At 54.6% G+C, this 14,814-nt stretch overlaps 1 protein-coding gene across 3 annotated transcripts; it reads left to right on the plus strand.

The window, feature by feature from the left end:
* Nucleotides 1–2,919: 2,919 nt before the first annotated feature.
* YBX1 (Y-box binding protein 1) lies at nucleotides 2,920–12,879 on the plus strand. Of its 3 annotated transcripts, none has more exons than XM_080358728.1 (8): nucleotides 2,920–3,212; nucleotides 3,542–3,605; nucleotides 6,958–6,991; nucleotides 9,071–9,160; nucleotides 9,368–9,670; nucleotides 10,018–10,100; nucleotides 10,210–10,487; nucleotides 12,500–12,879. In XM_080358728.1, the coding sequence occupies exons 1-7, from the start codon at nucleotides 3,056–3,058 to the stop codon at nucleotides 10,454–10,456; spliced, it is 978 nt and encodes a 325-aa protein (XP_080214854.1). In that variant the 5' UTR covers nucleotides 2,920–3,055; the 3' UTR covers nucleotides 10,457–10,487; nucleotides 12,500–12,879. The 3 variants fall into 3 exon arrangements, with proteins under 3 accessions (XP_080214854.1, XP_080214855.1, XP_080214856.1); XM_080358729.1 differs by having other exon boundaries at nucleotides 12,505–12,879; XM_080358730.1 differs by having other exon boundaries at nucleotides 3,003–3,212; nucleotides 10,222–10,487.
* Nucleotides 12,880–14,814: the final 1,935 nt, after the last annotated feature.

A 14,814-nucleotide genomic window follows, 5' to 3' on the forward strand; every position in this document is an offset into this window, starting at 1 on the left:
TAAATAGGTGTGCAGTGCACATCAGTCCACGTGCCGCACGGGGGATTTTTTGGGCGAGAAGGGCTGCGGCATCTCCAGCATCGCACGTTATTCGCTGCGCGGCGTCGCGGGACGTCACTGTTGGGCATCAGCAGAATGGGGAGTAAATAGTGAGAGACGCGCGGTGATCCCGAGCGGCACCGGCTCCACTCCTGCGTGTAGTTACGGCTGCCATGCAGAGAGAGGCTTGGGCACCCAGAACCTTTCTGCCCGCAGCATTATTGAAACACAATAGATTCATATGATGGCACAAAGATCTCATCAGTGTCGTCGTGCTGAGCACTGATGTGGGTTCTGTTGTAAACGAGCGTTTGTAAAACGCCTCGTGAATAGCACAGAATCATTTTGGTTGGAAAAGGCCTTAAAGATCGAGTCCAACCATTGACAGTCTTCATGTCCAGCTGCTGGAAGGGTGACGCCTGAGCTCAACAGGACACGGTGGATTTGAATGGAGAGTTTTTCATAACACCCCACACAAATTTAAGTTCCATCTTTGCATGTCCATGAGGATGAAATTTTAGAGCCCCTATTATTTAAATTGCTTTAAACTTCATGATGCCGAGAACATTTAGGAAGCGAGTATATTAATTAGTATGAACTTCAGCTTAAGTGAAGCTGCATTTATCCACATTCAAGTTCAAATTAAATTAGTAAAAGAAGGGAGACCCGTAGGGACTTCATGCTAACAGTGCAATACATTTACCTTTCCATTTACCTATAGATAAGGGCAGCAGCAAACAATCATTGAGGCTTAAAGAACGTATTTTTAAATCAGTACCAAGGCCTCATATTTGTTCTGAAATTTGTAATTTTCAGGGAATACTGTTTAATTTCATTGTATAGATTGGGGGCTGTTCGGTGCCACCCGAGTTTACCCAGGTGCTGGGACAGGGACTCGGGCTGGGAAGCAGAGGGTGTTTGTGCTCTAGGAGTAGAAATTGGGGTTCTAAAGTAGAAATGGGGGTTCCTTGTCCTGTCTCCATTCCTGGGGTCACACGGTTGCTGGGGACACTGGTGCTCGCTCCTCTGCACCCTGAGGCATCGCACCTGCAGAACATCAGGTGAGGAGCGACACGCGGAACCCGCTGTCCCTTCCCTCCCCTCCCAGCCCTGGACAGACTGCAGAGCGGCTTTTTCCTTTGACATTACGGTGCTTTTGTGCTAGAACTCCAGTGTATTTCTGGGCGCAGGCTCAACAGCTCTTTCCTGGCCTGGTGTGTTTGTCCCTGCGATCAGCCCGTCCCGTTGCTCGAGAAAAGCTCCATCGAGATAAATCCAACGCTGATGCGTTCCCGAGCGGCACGAAGGGCTCAGGAGAAGGGGAAGCTGCCCCACACCAGCTCCCCCCACCCACAGCAGAGAAGCTCCTCTGGGCTGCTTAGGAAAGGCCTAATTAAAGCCCAGCCTTTGAAGAGACATCTGACCCGGGGCTACCACCCGGCTCTTCAATGGCTCCATTAGGAGGCGTTTGAGTCAATTCCTGGCAGGTGCCACCCAAGTTGCTCCCTGGGGAGCAGAGGTGGGGGGGGGGGCTGGAAGAGCCCAACCAGGCCCTCAGTGTTTGAGGGTGAAGCCCAGACCCTCCTCCTCACCAGCAGGGCCGGCCCAGGGCCTCTGTGCTGCCTGCACCCTGGGGGGGGTTTAGACCCGGCTGCCTGGTGGGGGTTTAGACCCGGCTGCCTGGTGGGGGTTAGACCCGGCTGCCTGCTCCCTGGAGGAGTTCAGACTGGGCTGCCTGCTGCCCTGGGGGGCGTTAGACCTGGCTTCCCGCTCCCTAGGGAGGTTAAACCTGGTTGCCTGAGGGGGTTAGACCCAGCTGCCAGCTCCCTGGGGCAGGTTAGATCCAGGTGTCTGCTGCTTCAGGGGGGTTAGACTGGGCTGCCTGGGGGGGTTAAACCCAGCTGCCTGCTCCTCTGCGTATCTGCTGCCTGCGGGGGATTAGGCCCGGTTGCAGCTCCCCGGGGAAAGTAAACCGGGCTGCTTGCTCACCGCGGGAGGCAGTTAGACCCGGCTGCCGGTTCCCCGGGGTGGGGTTAGACCGGGCTGCCTGCGGGGTTAAACCGGAGTGCCTGCTGCCTGTGGGGGGCGGTTAGACCCGGCTGCTGTTCCCCGGGGGGGTTAGACCCGGGTCCTGCCCCCGGGAGGTTAAGCCCGGTGTCCCGCCCTACCCCAGCGCAGCTCCCGTTCCCCGGGAGGTGATTAACGGTGCGTTAACTGCGCCTAATTAGGGATTTACGGCAGCTCCGCCATGTCTCCAGGTCCGTCATTCCCCAGCCTTAATTAACACCCGCGGGCTCCTCCTGATGATTTTTCTTAACGGAGCCGCGCGGGGGCTGCACCGGCCCTTGCACCGGGAATCGGTGGCTTAGAGAGCGGGAAGCGCCGCCAGCGCGGCCGCTGGGCCGAGTCCCGGTACCGCGGGGCGGCCGCTGGCCGGGTGACGGGACCGGGGGCGGGTGACCGGACCGGGTGACGGGACCGGGGGCAGGCGGGACGACCCGGGGGTCCGGCGGGAGGGGCCCGAGCGGCCGCGGGCGCTGCCGCCACATGGTCGCTCGCACTTCCCCGGTCGGGCCCGTTGGGGGCGGGAGCGGCGGAGGTGGCCAATCAGGCGGCGGGGGCGGGGACTCCGGCTAGGCCGGTAAGAAAAGCGAGCCTGGCAGCCGCGGGCGGAACGGCCAATGGGCGCGCGCGCCTGAGGAGAGGCAGGTGTCGCTGCCAATGGACATCCCGCGAGGGGCGGCGGCCGCGAGGCGAGGAGCCAATGGGCTCACTCGCCGTTTAACGGGCGGCCCGAGCGGCGAATGGTGTGTGGCGCGGGCGGGGCGCGCGGGGTGGCTAGCCGGTGCGGGCCGCCATTGTGGCCAGTTCGATCGGTATCGGGAGCGGAGAGCGGAGCTCAGCGAGCCCGGAGCAGGGAGCAGCCCCCCCACGGCCGGCCTCAGTCACCATCACACCGCGGGAGGCGGCGCAAACAGCCAGTCACCACCACCGTCCGCACCGAACAGCCGCCGCCATGAGCAGCGAGGCCGAGACCCAGCCGCCCGCCGCCCCCGTCCCCGCGGCGGCCCCCGCCGCCCCCGCCGACTCTAAGCCTAACGGCGGCACCGGGAACGGGGGCAGCGGCCTGGCCTCGGCGGCGCCTCCCGCCGGCGGGGACAAGAAGGTCATCGGTGAGGGGCCGGGGGTTCGCGGCGGTTGGGGAGGCCCCGGCGGCGGCGCGAGCCCCCCCCCCCTCCCCCCCCCTCCCGCCATCGCTGAGGGGCGGCGCGAGCTCCCCCTGGGCTGAGGGGCGGCGCGCGCCTCCCGCGCGCGCCCCCGCGCTCGCTCCCGCGCCGGCCGTTGATCGCCCCCGGGCGCCTCCCCGCTCCCTCCCGCGCGCGCCGCCGGGCCCCGCGTGTCGGCGGGTGGGGGCGGGGCGGCGCAAGATGTCCGCCACGCGGGGCCTTTGTGCGCGCCGCCCCGCCACGTGCCGCCTGACGCCGCCTCCCCCCTCCCGCAGCAACGAAGGTTTTGGGAACAGTGAAATGGTTCAACGTGAGGAACGGTTACGGCTTCATCAACAGGTGAGGGGGCGCGGGGGGGGGGGGGCGGGGGGCCGCGAGGCGGGGCTTGGTCGCCGCTGTCACCCCGCGCGGTGACACTTGGCGGGAGGAAGGGGTGACATGTGTCCCGCCCCCCGCGCTTTCGCCCCGGCCGTTTTATCGCGTTGGCTTTTTAGTGCCTTAATCTTTGTAAGAACTTCAGTGGCTCAGTGAACTTGTTCCCACAGAACCATTTTGGGTGGAAAAGCCCCTCAGGCTCATCGAGTCCAACTGTTCCCCACCCCAGCGCTGCCCCGTGTCCTGAGAACCTCGTCTGTGTGTATTTTCAACCCCTCCAGGGGTGGTGACTGCACCGCTCCCCTGGGCAGCCTGTTGCAACACCTAACATCCCTTTCTGGGAATAAATTATTCCTAATATCCATATTCTCATGGCGATATTTCCTACATTAAGATTCTTTAATTTTTTGTTGGATAGGGAGTTCTGCGGTTGTTTTTGACTTTAAGGGTGTAGAAATCCGCTGGCAAAATATTTGTTTAAACTCCTGCGTGAAGTTCAGTGACATCACTACAAGCAAAAATCGCTTTGCTTGGTGGTTAAAATCACTTTATGTCAAGGAAGCCTAAATGTACGAGAAACGAGCAAAATTCAGACTGATTTTGTATTGCAAGACTGGAGTCGATAAGGAGGCTCAAGAAACAAGTGCCTACAGGATTCTTTTCATGGCTGCAGTTGGTTGAGAGGAAAAATGGAACAGTTGTGTAAATACTTAAAATGAGCGTATCAGTGATGGGGTTGGGTGGTGGAGGAGTCGTGGAATCTGCAAACCAATTACGGAAAAATAGGCATTTTGGGTGCTCTGGAGGGGCCTCCTGGGGTTGTTTTGCAGATGCCACATTCCCTTAAACACTTGGTGTGTCAACCCCACAGCTCCAGAATTTTGGGATAAGACTTAGGAGAGAGAAGCAAGCGTAGATCTTGGGGCTGTTACTTGGCCTTTTCTTTATGTTTAGTTTAAATATTGCTTTTTTTCCAACTGTCTGTTACCTCCTGACCCAGTCTGAACTGTCTGCCAAGCTCCCTAATTGGTTTTGTGTCTGAAACTTTTAAGAACTCTGCTCGCAGTCTGCCCGGTTTGCATTCTTCATGTCGATTTTCATGTGAAATGTCAAATAGCTGTCGGTGCTGTAAGCTTGAGCCTCTTTGGGTTTTATAAACGCTTATAAAGTCACAGGCCGCAAACTGTCCCTTTAGGGAAGGCTTTTCCTGTTTCCCTCGGTAGTGGAAACGCTCAGCGACTGAGTCAGGCCGGGAAGCAGCAGCAGCGAGTTAAGCCATCCCAGCGGCTTCCCCGGACGTTAATTTGGCAGCTGGTTAATCCCTGAGGTTGCCATTTTTAATGAGAAGCCCAGCGGGATGTGGTTTATCAAGAGATGAGCGCGGCAGCCTGGGAACCAGGGGGGGGACATTTCCTGGGCTCCGGGATCTCTGGCTTTGCGGAGCCGCTGCCCTCGCTCGGCTTCGCTCCGCCCGGGGCTGCCGGCAGCTCAGGTTAACTTGGGAACTAAACCTCAGCTTTGGTGTAGGTGCACACTCAGGTATTTCCTGTGTTTGAATGTTAAAAGTGCGTTTCTGTCCTGAAATATTTTTGCATTCTGACTACCTGTCAGTTGTTTCTCGCCATTGGCAAAATAATAAATGGGTGTGCAGGGCAGTGAGTTGGTCCTTTTGCCATCGCTGGAGCTGCACACTGAGCTCTGGATTTAGCGTTCTGCCGGGCTTAACAGCGGCCTTTCCTTAATCTGCTCATCTGATTAATTTTTTTAAACATTTTTATGGATTAAAGATGTTGAGGGAGGAGTCATTTAGTGCAAAGATGAGTTAAAGGGCTTGCTAAGCTCTCAGAATGGGGGTTTCTCTTGTGCCATTTCAGAGTGTCTCTGAGAAGGTGGCCACTGTGCCACTGACGCACCCTTGGAGCTTCCGTCAGGGATCGCATGGCAGGCGCTGGCCTTCCCCTTCCCCATTGACCACGACTGCACCTTGAGCTGTGTCTGTGTAACCGGCTCATCTGTTGATCTAAATCTCCAGTGTCCTCTTAAATGGAAACTGCGTTTTCAAAAGGACTTTAAAACCCAGTATCTGGGCTGATTGTCCAGAATGGAACTTAGCGAGAGTACAGTGTCCACGCTTGCAGAGCGCACACACGAGCTCTTCCTACCACCATTTGTCGCTTCCCAGTGAAGGAGGATTCCAAGCTTGATGTTCTTCACTGAAAACCTGTTACTGGGCTTTTCTGAAGGTTTTTGACTTTTAGAGCATCTGGTAGGAGATGTTGCGCTGAGGCTCCAGCTTTGCAGGGGCTCCTGGGTGCTGGTCAGGCTGCTCTGCTTGGTTTCCTTTTCCCATAACCTGTGAGGCCTGTAGGCATCAATTCCCTGAGGAAACAAGGGGGCTGGTGCTGTCTGATAGAATAGCCGCAGTTTTTGGAAGATGGAGTAGATTGAGTTTTTGGAAGAGTCTTAATTGTCATCTTGAGGAACACTTGGCTGTATCTTTAAAAACAAGAATTCTTTATTCTGTTCCTCGCACCCATAAGCTCTCCAGTTAGTGCTGAGCACAGTTTAACACCAGCTTTGCTTTGCGATGTTCTTCACCAGTCATTCTAGGAAATAAAAGCCACTTTGCTACCGATTCAAACTGTTCTGCAGACTAATGAAAGCAGCGCTGCAGTGAGGGTGGGTTGGTGCGGCTGTGAGTTTGTTGGTGAAAACAGCGTGTCCAGCTCCACCACAGAGCTTTGCTGACCTCGTCGGTACCGCGTTGTGTTGTCCAGCCTTGGAAGCTGCACTGTGAAAGAGGCTTTGGGGTCTGTGGAGCTGCAGACTTGAGCTGTTTGCCGTTTTTTGGGAGGGGAGAAGCTCGAGGTTTCCCTCTCTGTGCTCACAAATGCGACTTGCCTGACCCTGCTGCTGGAGCGCTGGTCGCTCCTTAAACGAAGGGAACGTGGAGGCTATGGGGATGTGACTGCAGAGATCGCGCAGAGCTGTCGCACCACCCAGCCTCTGTCAGAAATGATCGTCTGGCCGCTGCCAGGTGTTCTTCCCTCTCCACACGTGCCTCTGGGTGGGGTGGGATGAACTGCGGGTGTGCAGGAGGGAGAAGGAGCTGGTTCCCTGCAACTTAGCGCTCTGAGCCTTGCTCACGCTGCCCAACCATCTCTTTATTGCAGCAGTGAGCTGCTGGGGCTGGTTGGGAGCTGGTGCCGACAGCTGCTTGTCTTGGCAGTTCTGTCCCCACCCTGAACAACCACATTTTTAAACCGGGCTTACTGTGCATTTCATACATGAACTTCGATTTCCTGTTGTCTTGCAGGAATGACACCAAGGAAGATGTGTTTGTCCATCAGGTAAGATTCCTTTGAAACCAAAACACCTTCCCTCTGAAACTTGCTGCGCGTGACCTGTGTGAGTAGAATCAAAGTTGGGAAAGGGCCTCACATTTTCCCAGAGCTGTTACCTGAACACGAACAAGTGTTCTCGCTGTTGGGTTGCACGTGGCTGGGGCTTTCACACATCCACGTACATCTGTGGGGAGGACACGAGATACAGGTGGGACTGTAACGTGATGGGAATGGCGCTGGCCGTGCCCGCGCTCTGCTTGACGATCGCTGCAGTCCAGGGGAGCTGCCTCGTGGATTCGTACAGTTGTTAGTAAGTGTATGGAAGTGAAGTGAAATGAAAAGCTTGCAGCAGGGAGGGAAATTAGTTGGGCGCTAATAGGGTAATAGGCTGTAATAATAGAAGTGCCAGTGAAGACTTTAGGCAAAACTTTTATGGAATGTGTTGCTCCAGGCTTTCAGTGAAAGTCTGCAAACATTTTAATAGGTACTTTTTCAGTTTAACAGATATGTACACTTGTATAGTGAGCATGTAAACCTTCAGAAACTGGTTCCAGACTGAGACTGCACACCACACCTGGGATTATTTTGTGGCCTTAGTTTAGTCCTTGGTCTGCCCTGGCAGTGTGAGCAAGTCTGGGTTTGCACCCTGGCTCGGGATCTCCTGTCGTGACGCAGCCCACACAGAGTTTTGGTGGAGCTTGGTTTACTTGGGGCATTTAGGAGCCTGTGGATTGGTTTTTGTTTCCAGTTGGGGATGTATTGCTGGTGCTGTAAACAAAGGGAGGAAAAAGCAACCCCTGGGAAGTGCTTTGACAGGAGTTGGATTTGCCAGCTCTCTTGCTTGGGCTGTGTCTGAATTCACCTGCGATTAAAAGGCAGCAGCGTTTGTTTATAAAGGTTATAAAGGTTATTCTGTCACGGGGTAGCGGATAAAGGCCAAACAGCTCTGCTGTGTGTGTGTGTGTGTGTGTGTGTGAGGAACCCGTGCCCTGCGGGAGCTGTCGAGCCACGGTTGTGACCTTGACTCACCAGCCACACCTCGGGACTTGTCCTGTAACTACTGTTACGTTTCTAAAAGTGCCGTTTGGCAGCGATTTGTTTTAATGTAAGAATGTTCATGCTAAAACAGCTTTAGGGGGCTCATCTGAAAGAAATGGGCTTGGTTTAGGAGTTAGAGCTGTGTCTGTATTTGCCCATCCCCGTGATCAAGCTTGGCTGTTAATGCAGCTTCTCTTGTAATAAGCTTTCCTGTCTTTCCCAAAACCACTATGTTATAGGGTGAGACTTGTGGGCATGTGTTTCCATAGATTTTGTTCCATTTAGGGAAAAACTCCAGTCGAATTCTGCTGTTGTAAAGTTGTTACACTTGGATTAGTGTTCAGTTAAAGTATTTGATAAGCAGAACGTGGCTGAGCGTGGGGCCTATTAACTCATCTGGCAAAAATGGAATCAAACACTGAATAGTGCGGAAAACTCAGTGTTTTTCAGTAGAGTCATTCAATGTGCGGGTACCGATACAAAGGCTTGTCTGGTGCTGATGCCTTGGGAGGGTTAATCCTTGATGTATCGTACACGCGTAGAGTAGATTTGTGATGAATCGGTAGATGCCGTGGCTGGAGCGATGGTGGTGAAGCCTCAGAGAAGAAAACAACTCTTGATTTCTGGCTATGGCTGGGGACGGGCTGTGTGCTGCAGTGGCTTGGAAATCAGAAATGCTTATATATTGGTGTTGTATAGATGCTGTGGGGTGTTCAGTGCTAAGCTCTGGTAGCGACACTATGGGCAGCATGTGTTGTGGGGGTTGGTTTGTTTTCAAGCCGCTTTTTCAGCGGGCAGCGCATTGCCAGATGTTTCTGGTCAGCTGCTGCACGTTTCACATGGGCCAGAACTATAGTGATAGAGTTAATTTGATGACTTCTTGGATTTTCATGGTGGTTTCATTGCTTTTTCAGGAGTACAGCTCTTCCTCTTAAGATACTAAAAACTCAAATTTTTTAATCTTTTTTTTTCTTAATTCTTCAGATATGCTAAGTAGCATTTTTGCGCTGTGCCTGTAAATGTAATTCTGTAATATTATGTTGTCAGACTGCCATAAAGAAGAATAACCCCAGGAAGTACCTCCGCAGCGTAGGAGATGGAGAGACCGTGGAGTTTGATGTGGTTGAGGGAGAAAAGGTAAACGCGTCTCCGGGGTGTCGGGGCACGTGCGGAAAACTCGGTCTGCAGGCTTTGCTGCGGTGCCTGCGGTTTGAGCCGATGCCTCATGACATCCAGGGAGATGAATGGCTTTTTTGGTGCCTTGCAATGTGGATGTAAATCGCTGCTCAATGATCTTTTGCTGTAACCGTGGTGCTGAGTGCTCACCTGCTCTCCGCTCCGCAGGGCGCGGAGGCAGCGAACGTGACAGGTCCCGGTGGAGTTCCAGTGCAAGGCAGCAAATACGCAGCAGACCGTAACCATTACAGACGATATCCACGTCGTAGGGGTCCTCCACGCAACTACCAGCAAAACTACCAGAATAGTGAGAGTGGGGAAAAGAATGAAGGAGCAGAGAACATCCCGGAAGGTCAAGGCCAGCAACGCCGTCCCTACCGCAGGCGGCGGTACCCACCTTACTATATGCGTAGGCCCTACGGGCGTCGACCACAATACACCAACCCTCCCGTGCAGGGAGAGATCGTGGAGGTAACGTTTGCTTAAAACCTGATGCCAAACTACCCCGATTCCTTTGGAGCAGGGCGATGGCTGCAGCTTTGTGCTGCTTTTGGTAGATGCTCAAGGTGGTTTTGGTGTGATTTGGCGGTAACGTGAGACATTGGAGTAGATGTCAATAAGCCGAAGGTCCTAATGTTACAGCTTTTAAAAAACTGATTGAATTTGTGTTAACTTCCCGTGTGATTAACTGGAAGAAACACGAATTCTCACCTCGTAGGGCACAGGCTTGGCCTGGCAGCCGCTTCCTCCCGACGTGATGAGCTGCGGTGTTACCAGCTGCATGTGGCTGAGATGGTTTGTTGCCTCGTGTCTTCCAGGGTGCTGACAACCAGGGTGCAGGAGAACAAGGCAGACCAGTCAGACAGAACATGTATCGAGGTTACAGACCGCGATTCCGCAGGTATGCTGCACGTCGACTTCTTTTTTACTATTTGAATTTTTTAAACCTTGCCTTTTAGCAACAGAGCCAGAACATGGCGATGGTCAGATGCTGCATTGTTAAAGCCCAGCTTGACTTTCAGGGGTCCTCCTCGTCAAAGACAGCCTAGAGAGGACGGGAACGAAGAAGATAAAGAGAACCAAGGGGATGAGACCCAAAGTCAGCAGCCACCTCAACGTCGGTACCGTCGTAACTTCAACTACCGACGCAGACGCCCAGAGAACCCTAAACCACAAGATGGCAAAGAGACGAAGACAGCCGAACCACCAGCTGAGAACACGTCCGCTCCCGAGGCCGAGCAGGGCGGGGCTGAGTAAACACCGGCTTAACATCTCTACCATCATCCGGGTGCGTGGCTGGGGCTGCTCCAGCATACGGCTTCATTTTCTTTTGCTGCTTTCCTTTAATTTTTACCTTTCAAGGTTTGGACTTTTGCTCATGCTTGTGTGCCTGCAGAACCCAACGTTGAGAGTTTGCCGTACGAGTGCTGATTAATTAGGAGGACTCAGTTACCAGGTTGAATTTTTGTTGATGGATTCATGGCCTAGAGTGATGTTAAGCTTAAAATCCTGGCTGTGCTCAGTAGTTCAGCCTTTTTCCACCCAGAAATAGTAATTTAAGCAGTGCTGGGGTAGTGACTTGGAAGGAGCTGGGGAGAAACAGGTCCTGGTGCTCCCTGGGCTCTGTTATCGCTCCGTCCCACATTGGAGGTGAATCGCGCTAGGACCTCTAGGCATTAATTTCTAGCAAGCTGGTGCACAATTTGTAGGAATGTCTCAGTAGCAGCTTTTTGCCTTAAAAAAAGGCACTGGAAAAACCAGTTGGGATGGTGGTTGCGGTGCAGAGGAGCCACTGTGCTGCTGCTCAGGAGCCTCGCGGGACGGTTGGTGTGAAAACGGTGCTTTTGTCACAAGGCAAACAGGCTGCGGCTCGGCGCTGGTTTGTTGCTGTCTGCTGGTGGACAGTTTTGCTAATTTGGGAATATATTTTGTTGGTAGGGCTCTGTTCTACTTGTTCTGGTGCTTTCCTTGTCTGTCCTTCCTCCCTCTCTCTTTGCTCTCACCGGCGTTCCTGTCCTGTTGCTGGTGTCTCACCCATCTCTGCCTGGGCCGGGAAACACCCCCAGGGGCTCCGCTGGTGACAAACGGTCACAGAACCCCAGAGTGTCAGGGGTTGAAGGGCCCTGGAAAGCTCATCCAGTGCAATCCCCCCATGGAGCAGGAACACCCAGATGAGGTTACACAGGAAGGTGTCCAGGCGGGTTGGAATGTCTGCACAGAAGGAGACTCCACAACCCCCTGGGCAGCCTGGGCCAGGCTCTGACACCCTCACCCCAAACAAGTTTCTTCTCACGTTTAAGTGGAACCTCCTGTGTTCCAGTTTGCACCCATTGCCCCTTGTCCTGTCACTGGTTGTCACCAGCAGAGCCTGGCTCCATCCTCCTGACACTGCCCCTTTCCATATTGATCCCCAGGAATGAGTCCCCCCTCAGTGTCCTCTTGTCCAGCTCCAGAGCCCCAGCTCCCTCAGCCTTTCCTCACACGGGAGATGCTCCACTCCCTGCAGCATCTTGGTGGCTGCGCTGGACTCTCTGCAGCAGTTCCCTGTCCTGCTGGAACTGAGGGGCCACAGCTGGACACAAGATTCCAGGTGTGGTCTCCCCAGGGCAGAGGATGGGGAAGGAGATGCAGGAGCTGGGCCGGGGGTTGTTTGGCAGCAGCAGCTCCGACCTCCCCCAGTTTGGGGACTCGTTCCCAGGGCGCTGAGCTGCTGTCAGATTTGTGACTTGGTCCCTCTTCAATCCTCACTGCGCTGTTTTCTGTGCACTTGATCTGAACCTTTGCTCGATCCTGCTGTTAACACCAGCCGGATGAATTCTTCATGTCGTGGCTTCCAACAACCCCCGGGATGACACTTGGCATGTTTTTTCTGTCTGTTGATGTTACTGGAGACTATAAATCGTGGTTTCTGTGGTCTGGGCAGCGGCTTTCCGAAGCCGCAGGTACAGATCTGCTCCCCGGCGCCTGCTGGAGCCGTTGGTGCGTCCTCCTGCCTTCCCAGAGTCGCTGTGTTGGCAGCGGCTCCTGCCGGGATTCCTTTGTGCTTCCATTTAGCGTTGTCTCTCCGAGTCCTTCGCGTTGCTTTTGCGGGGAAAACCAGCAGCGTGGTCGCCGGCAGTGACGGGGGAGTCAAGTGAGCTCATTAACGAGCTGTGGTTGATGAGGATTTTTCTGTGTGTGTGTGTGTGAGTTGTCTCAGTGAGAACCTGTGAATTAATTGCAGCTGAATCTTGGTAGACAGAACCCCCGTGTAACCCCCGACACCCGTCTGATCATCCCCTTTTTATTCCTCTTTTTCAGTTTAGTCATCAAAGAAAAGACTTAAGAAATGAAGAAGACAAGAAAATGAAATTCCAGCAATAAGAAATGAACAAAAGAATTGGAACTGAAGACCTTAAGTGCTTGCTTTTTGCTGTTGACCAGATTACTAGAACTATCTGCATTATCTATGCAGCATGGGGTTTTTATTATTTTTACCTAAAGAAGTCTCCTTTTGGAAACTATAAACACGTTTTTTAAAAGCCTGTTTTTTCTCAATATACCTTTAAAGGTTTTTAAATTGTTTCATATCTGGTCAAGTTGAGATTTTTAAGAACCTCATTTTTAATTTGTATGAAATATACACCTGATTTTTTCAAGTCAAACTGCAAGCATCTGTTAATAAAGGTCTTAAAGAATTACCTTGTGTGCTTGGTCTTTTTAAACCCACTTTTGGCTGAAAGAGTGTAAGTTAAATGTTCCTAAAAGGTTTGGGGGACAAAGTGACGGCCCCGGTGTGTGTGGTGCATTCTGCTGGCAGATTTGACAGCTCCCAGCTGCGTTGTGTGAATTCCTGTTCGTTTTAACTGTGTTCTTGTGTGCTCAAGTGCATCCAGGGTCCTCTCAACACCTTTTGGCTGCTGTCCCCGCTGTGCCAGCCGCCGGCTGTCCCGGGAGCCCCGACACCCCGCACGGGACAGCGAGCGGTCGCTGCCTCTTGGTGTGCCACGCAGCCTCAGCCATGGGATCGCTGTCATTTCCCAGGTCTCTGGGTCTCCTCGCCCTGCGCCGATAACGCAGACAGACTCGCGGCCCCGCTGCAGGACGCGGCAGCCGCTCGGGGTGTTCCTGCCTCGCGCCCCAAGCCGGAGCTGTGAAACACCTGAGGTTTTGCTGCCTTTTGGCTTCGGGTGAGGTTGGAAACGACGTCCCCGTCTTCCCTGGGGACAAACACCCTGGGGGGACCCTTGGGGCTGTGCTGGCTGGGGGTGCAGGTGTTTTACAGCCTAAAGGGGCCACCAAAGCGCTGCTGCGGGTCTGTCCTGCATCTTCCTGCTGAGGGACTGGCTGTGGCCCTGCGGGAATGGCCGCTCAGGCTTGTTCTGCTGCCTTTTGGGGTGACAAAATGTGAATTGGGGACCTTTCTGCCCCGTGTCCCTGCGCTATGGGAAGGGATGGGGCAGAGACCGAGCAGACAGCAACGGCTGGGGGGGCTTTGGGTTCTGCTTTGGATAGATTGCAAGGAGGATGATAATTCATTTGGAAATGATTTAAAAATGCAGCTTTGCAGGTCGAGCACCCTCCTCAGGCTTCACCGCGTCCTGTGCCGGACGCGTGGCTGCAGTTCCCCCACCAGGAACCCCAGGGACCCAGAAACGCTCCCGCTCCACCAGCTTTACCCGGTTTTTAAGTGCAGACCTCGCGGCTGCTGGATTTGAGCGTGGGGCGGTTTCCGTGGGCCAGAGCCATCGGGGCCACTGGCCACGTGGAGTCAGTGTTGCTCTGCGGTCGCTGTTCTGTGCAGAAAGGACTTTGCACCCAGTGATTTCCCAGTCGCTCCCTCACCCTCAGTGTCCCAATAGCTGCCCCGGGGGACTTGGGGGCACCTTTTCTTAAAGTGACGCTTTTTCGGGGTTTATTTTCGTGAAACCAGGAATTGGGGAAAGGAGCCTCGTATGCGAGTGATTTCTGCAGCACCTTTTTTGCCACAGCTCATGCAAACCCTGCGATTGGAGCATTAAAGCAACGGCTGAGATGTCCCGGTCCAGGTGGCGGTGCTTTAATGGGGTCAGTTGTGGGGACAGTGTCCCGCAGCGGGGCCGGGCGTGGGGAGCCGGCCCGTCACACGCGGGAGGCCACGGCGTACATCTGGCTGGTGGCCGGTGGGCTGCGGGGCTGGGGAGGCCTCTGGGGTCGCCGGCGGCTGCCGGGCTCTGCCGGGGGAGAGTTGGGCTGTGTCACAAGTGTCACAGTGGTGGGAGAGCTGACCCCGGCCAGCCAGCGCTGTGGAGTCGCTTCCACCCCCTGGCACCTGCCCCGTGTCCCTGGTGGTGGGATGGACAGATTTCCACCGGCACCCCCTGCAGCCGCCGGCTCAGGTTTTGGTCGCGATGACACAGCTCCAGCGTGGCCGCTGCGTTCGTTGGACATCAACGCACCTTCAGCGGCACCTCCGCGTCCCGCAAACGCGGATGGAGCGTTTCTGCGCCCCCTCCGCACCCTCACGGGTCCCACTGTGCCCCGTCCTGCCCTGTGTGACCCAACCCCCCCGCCTGGGTGCACGGGCCGCACACAAAGGGGTTCACCTCCATTTGGCTGGACCCTGTGCGGAGTTCCTGCACCCCCGAGCTGCTCCT

The sequence above is a fragment of the Nesoenas mayeri genome, assembly GCF_963082525.1.
Source record: "Nesoenas mayeri genome assembly, chromosome: 24".
NCBI lineage: Eukaryota > Metazoa > Chordata > Aves > Columbiformes > Columbidae > Nesoenas > Nesoenas mayeri.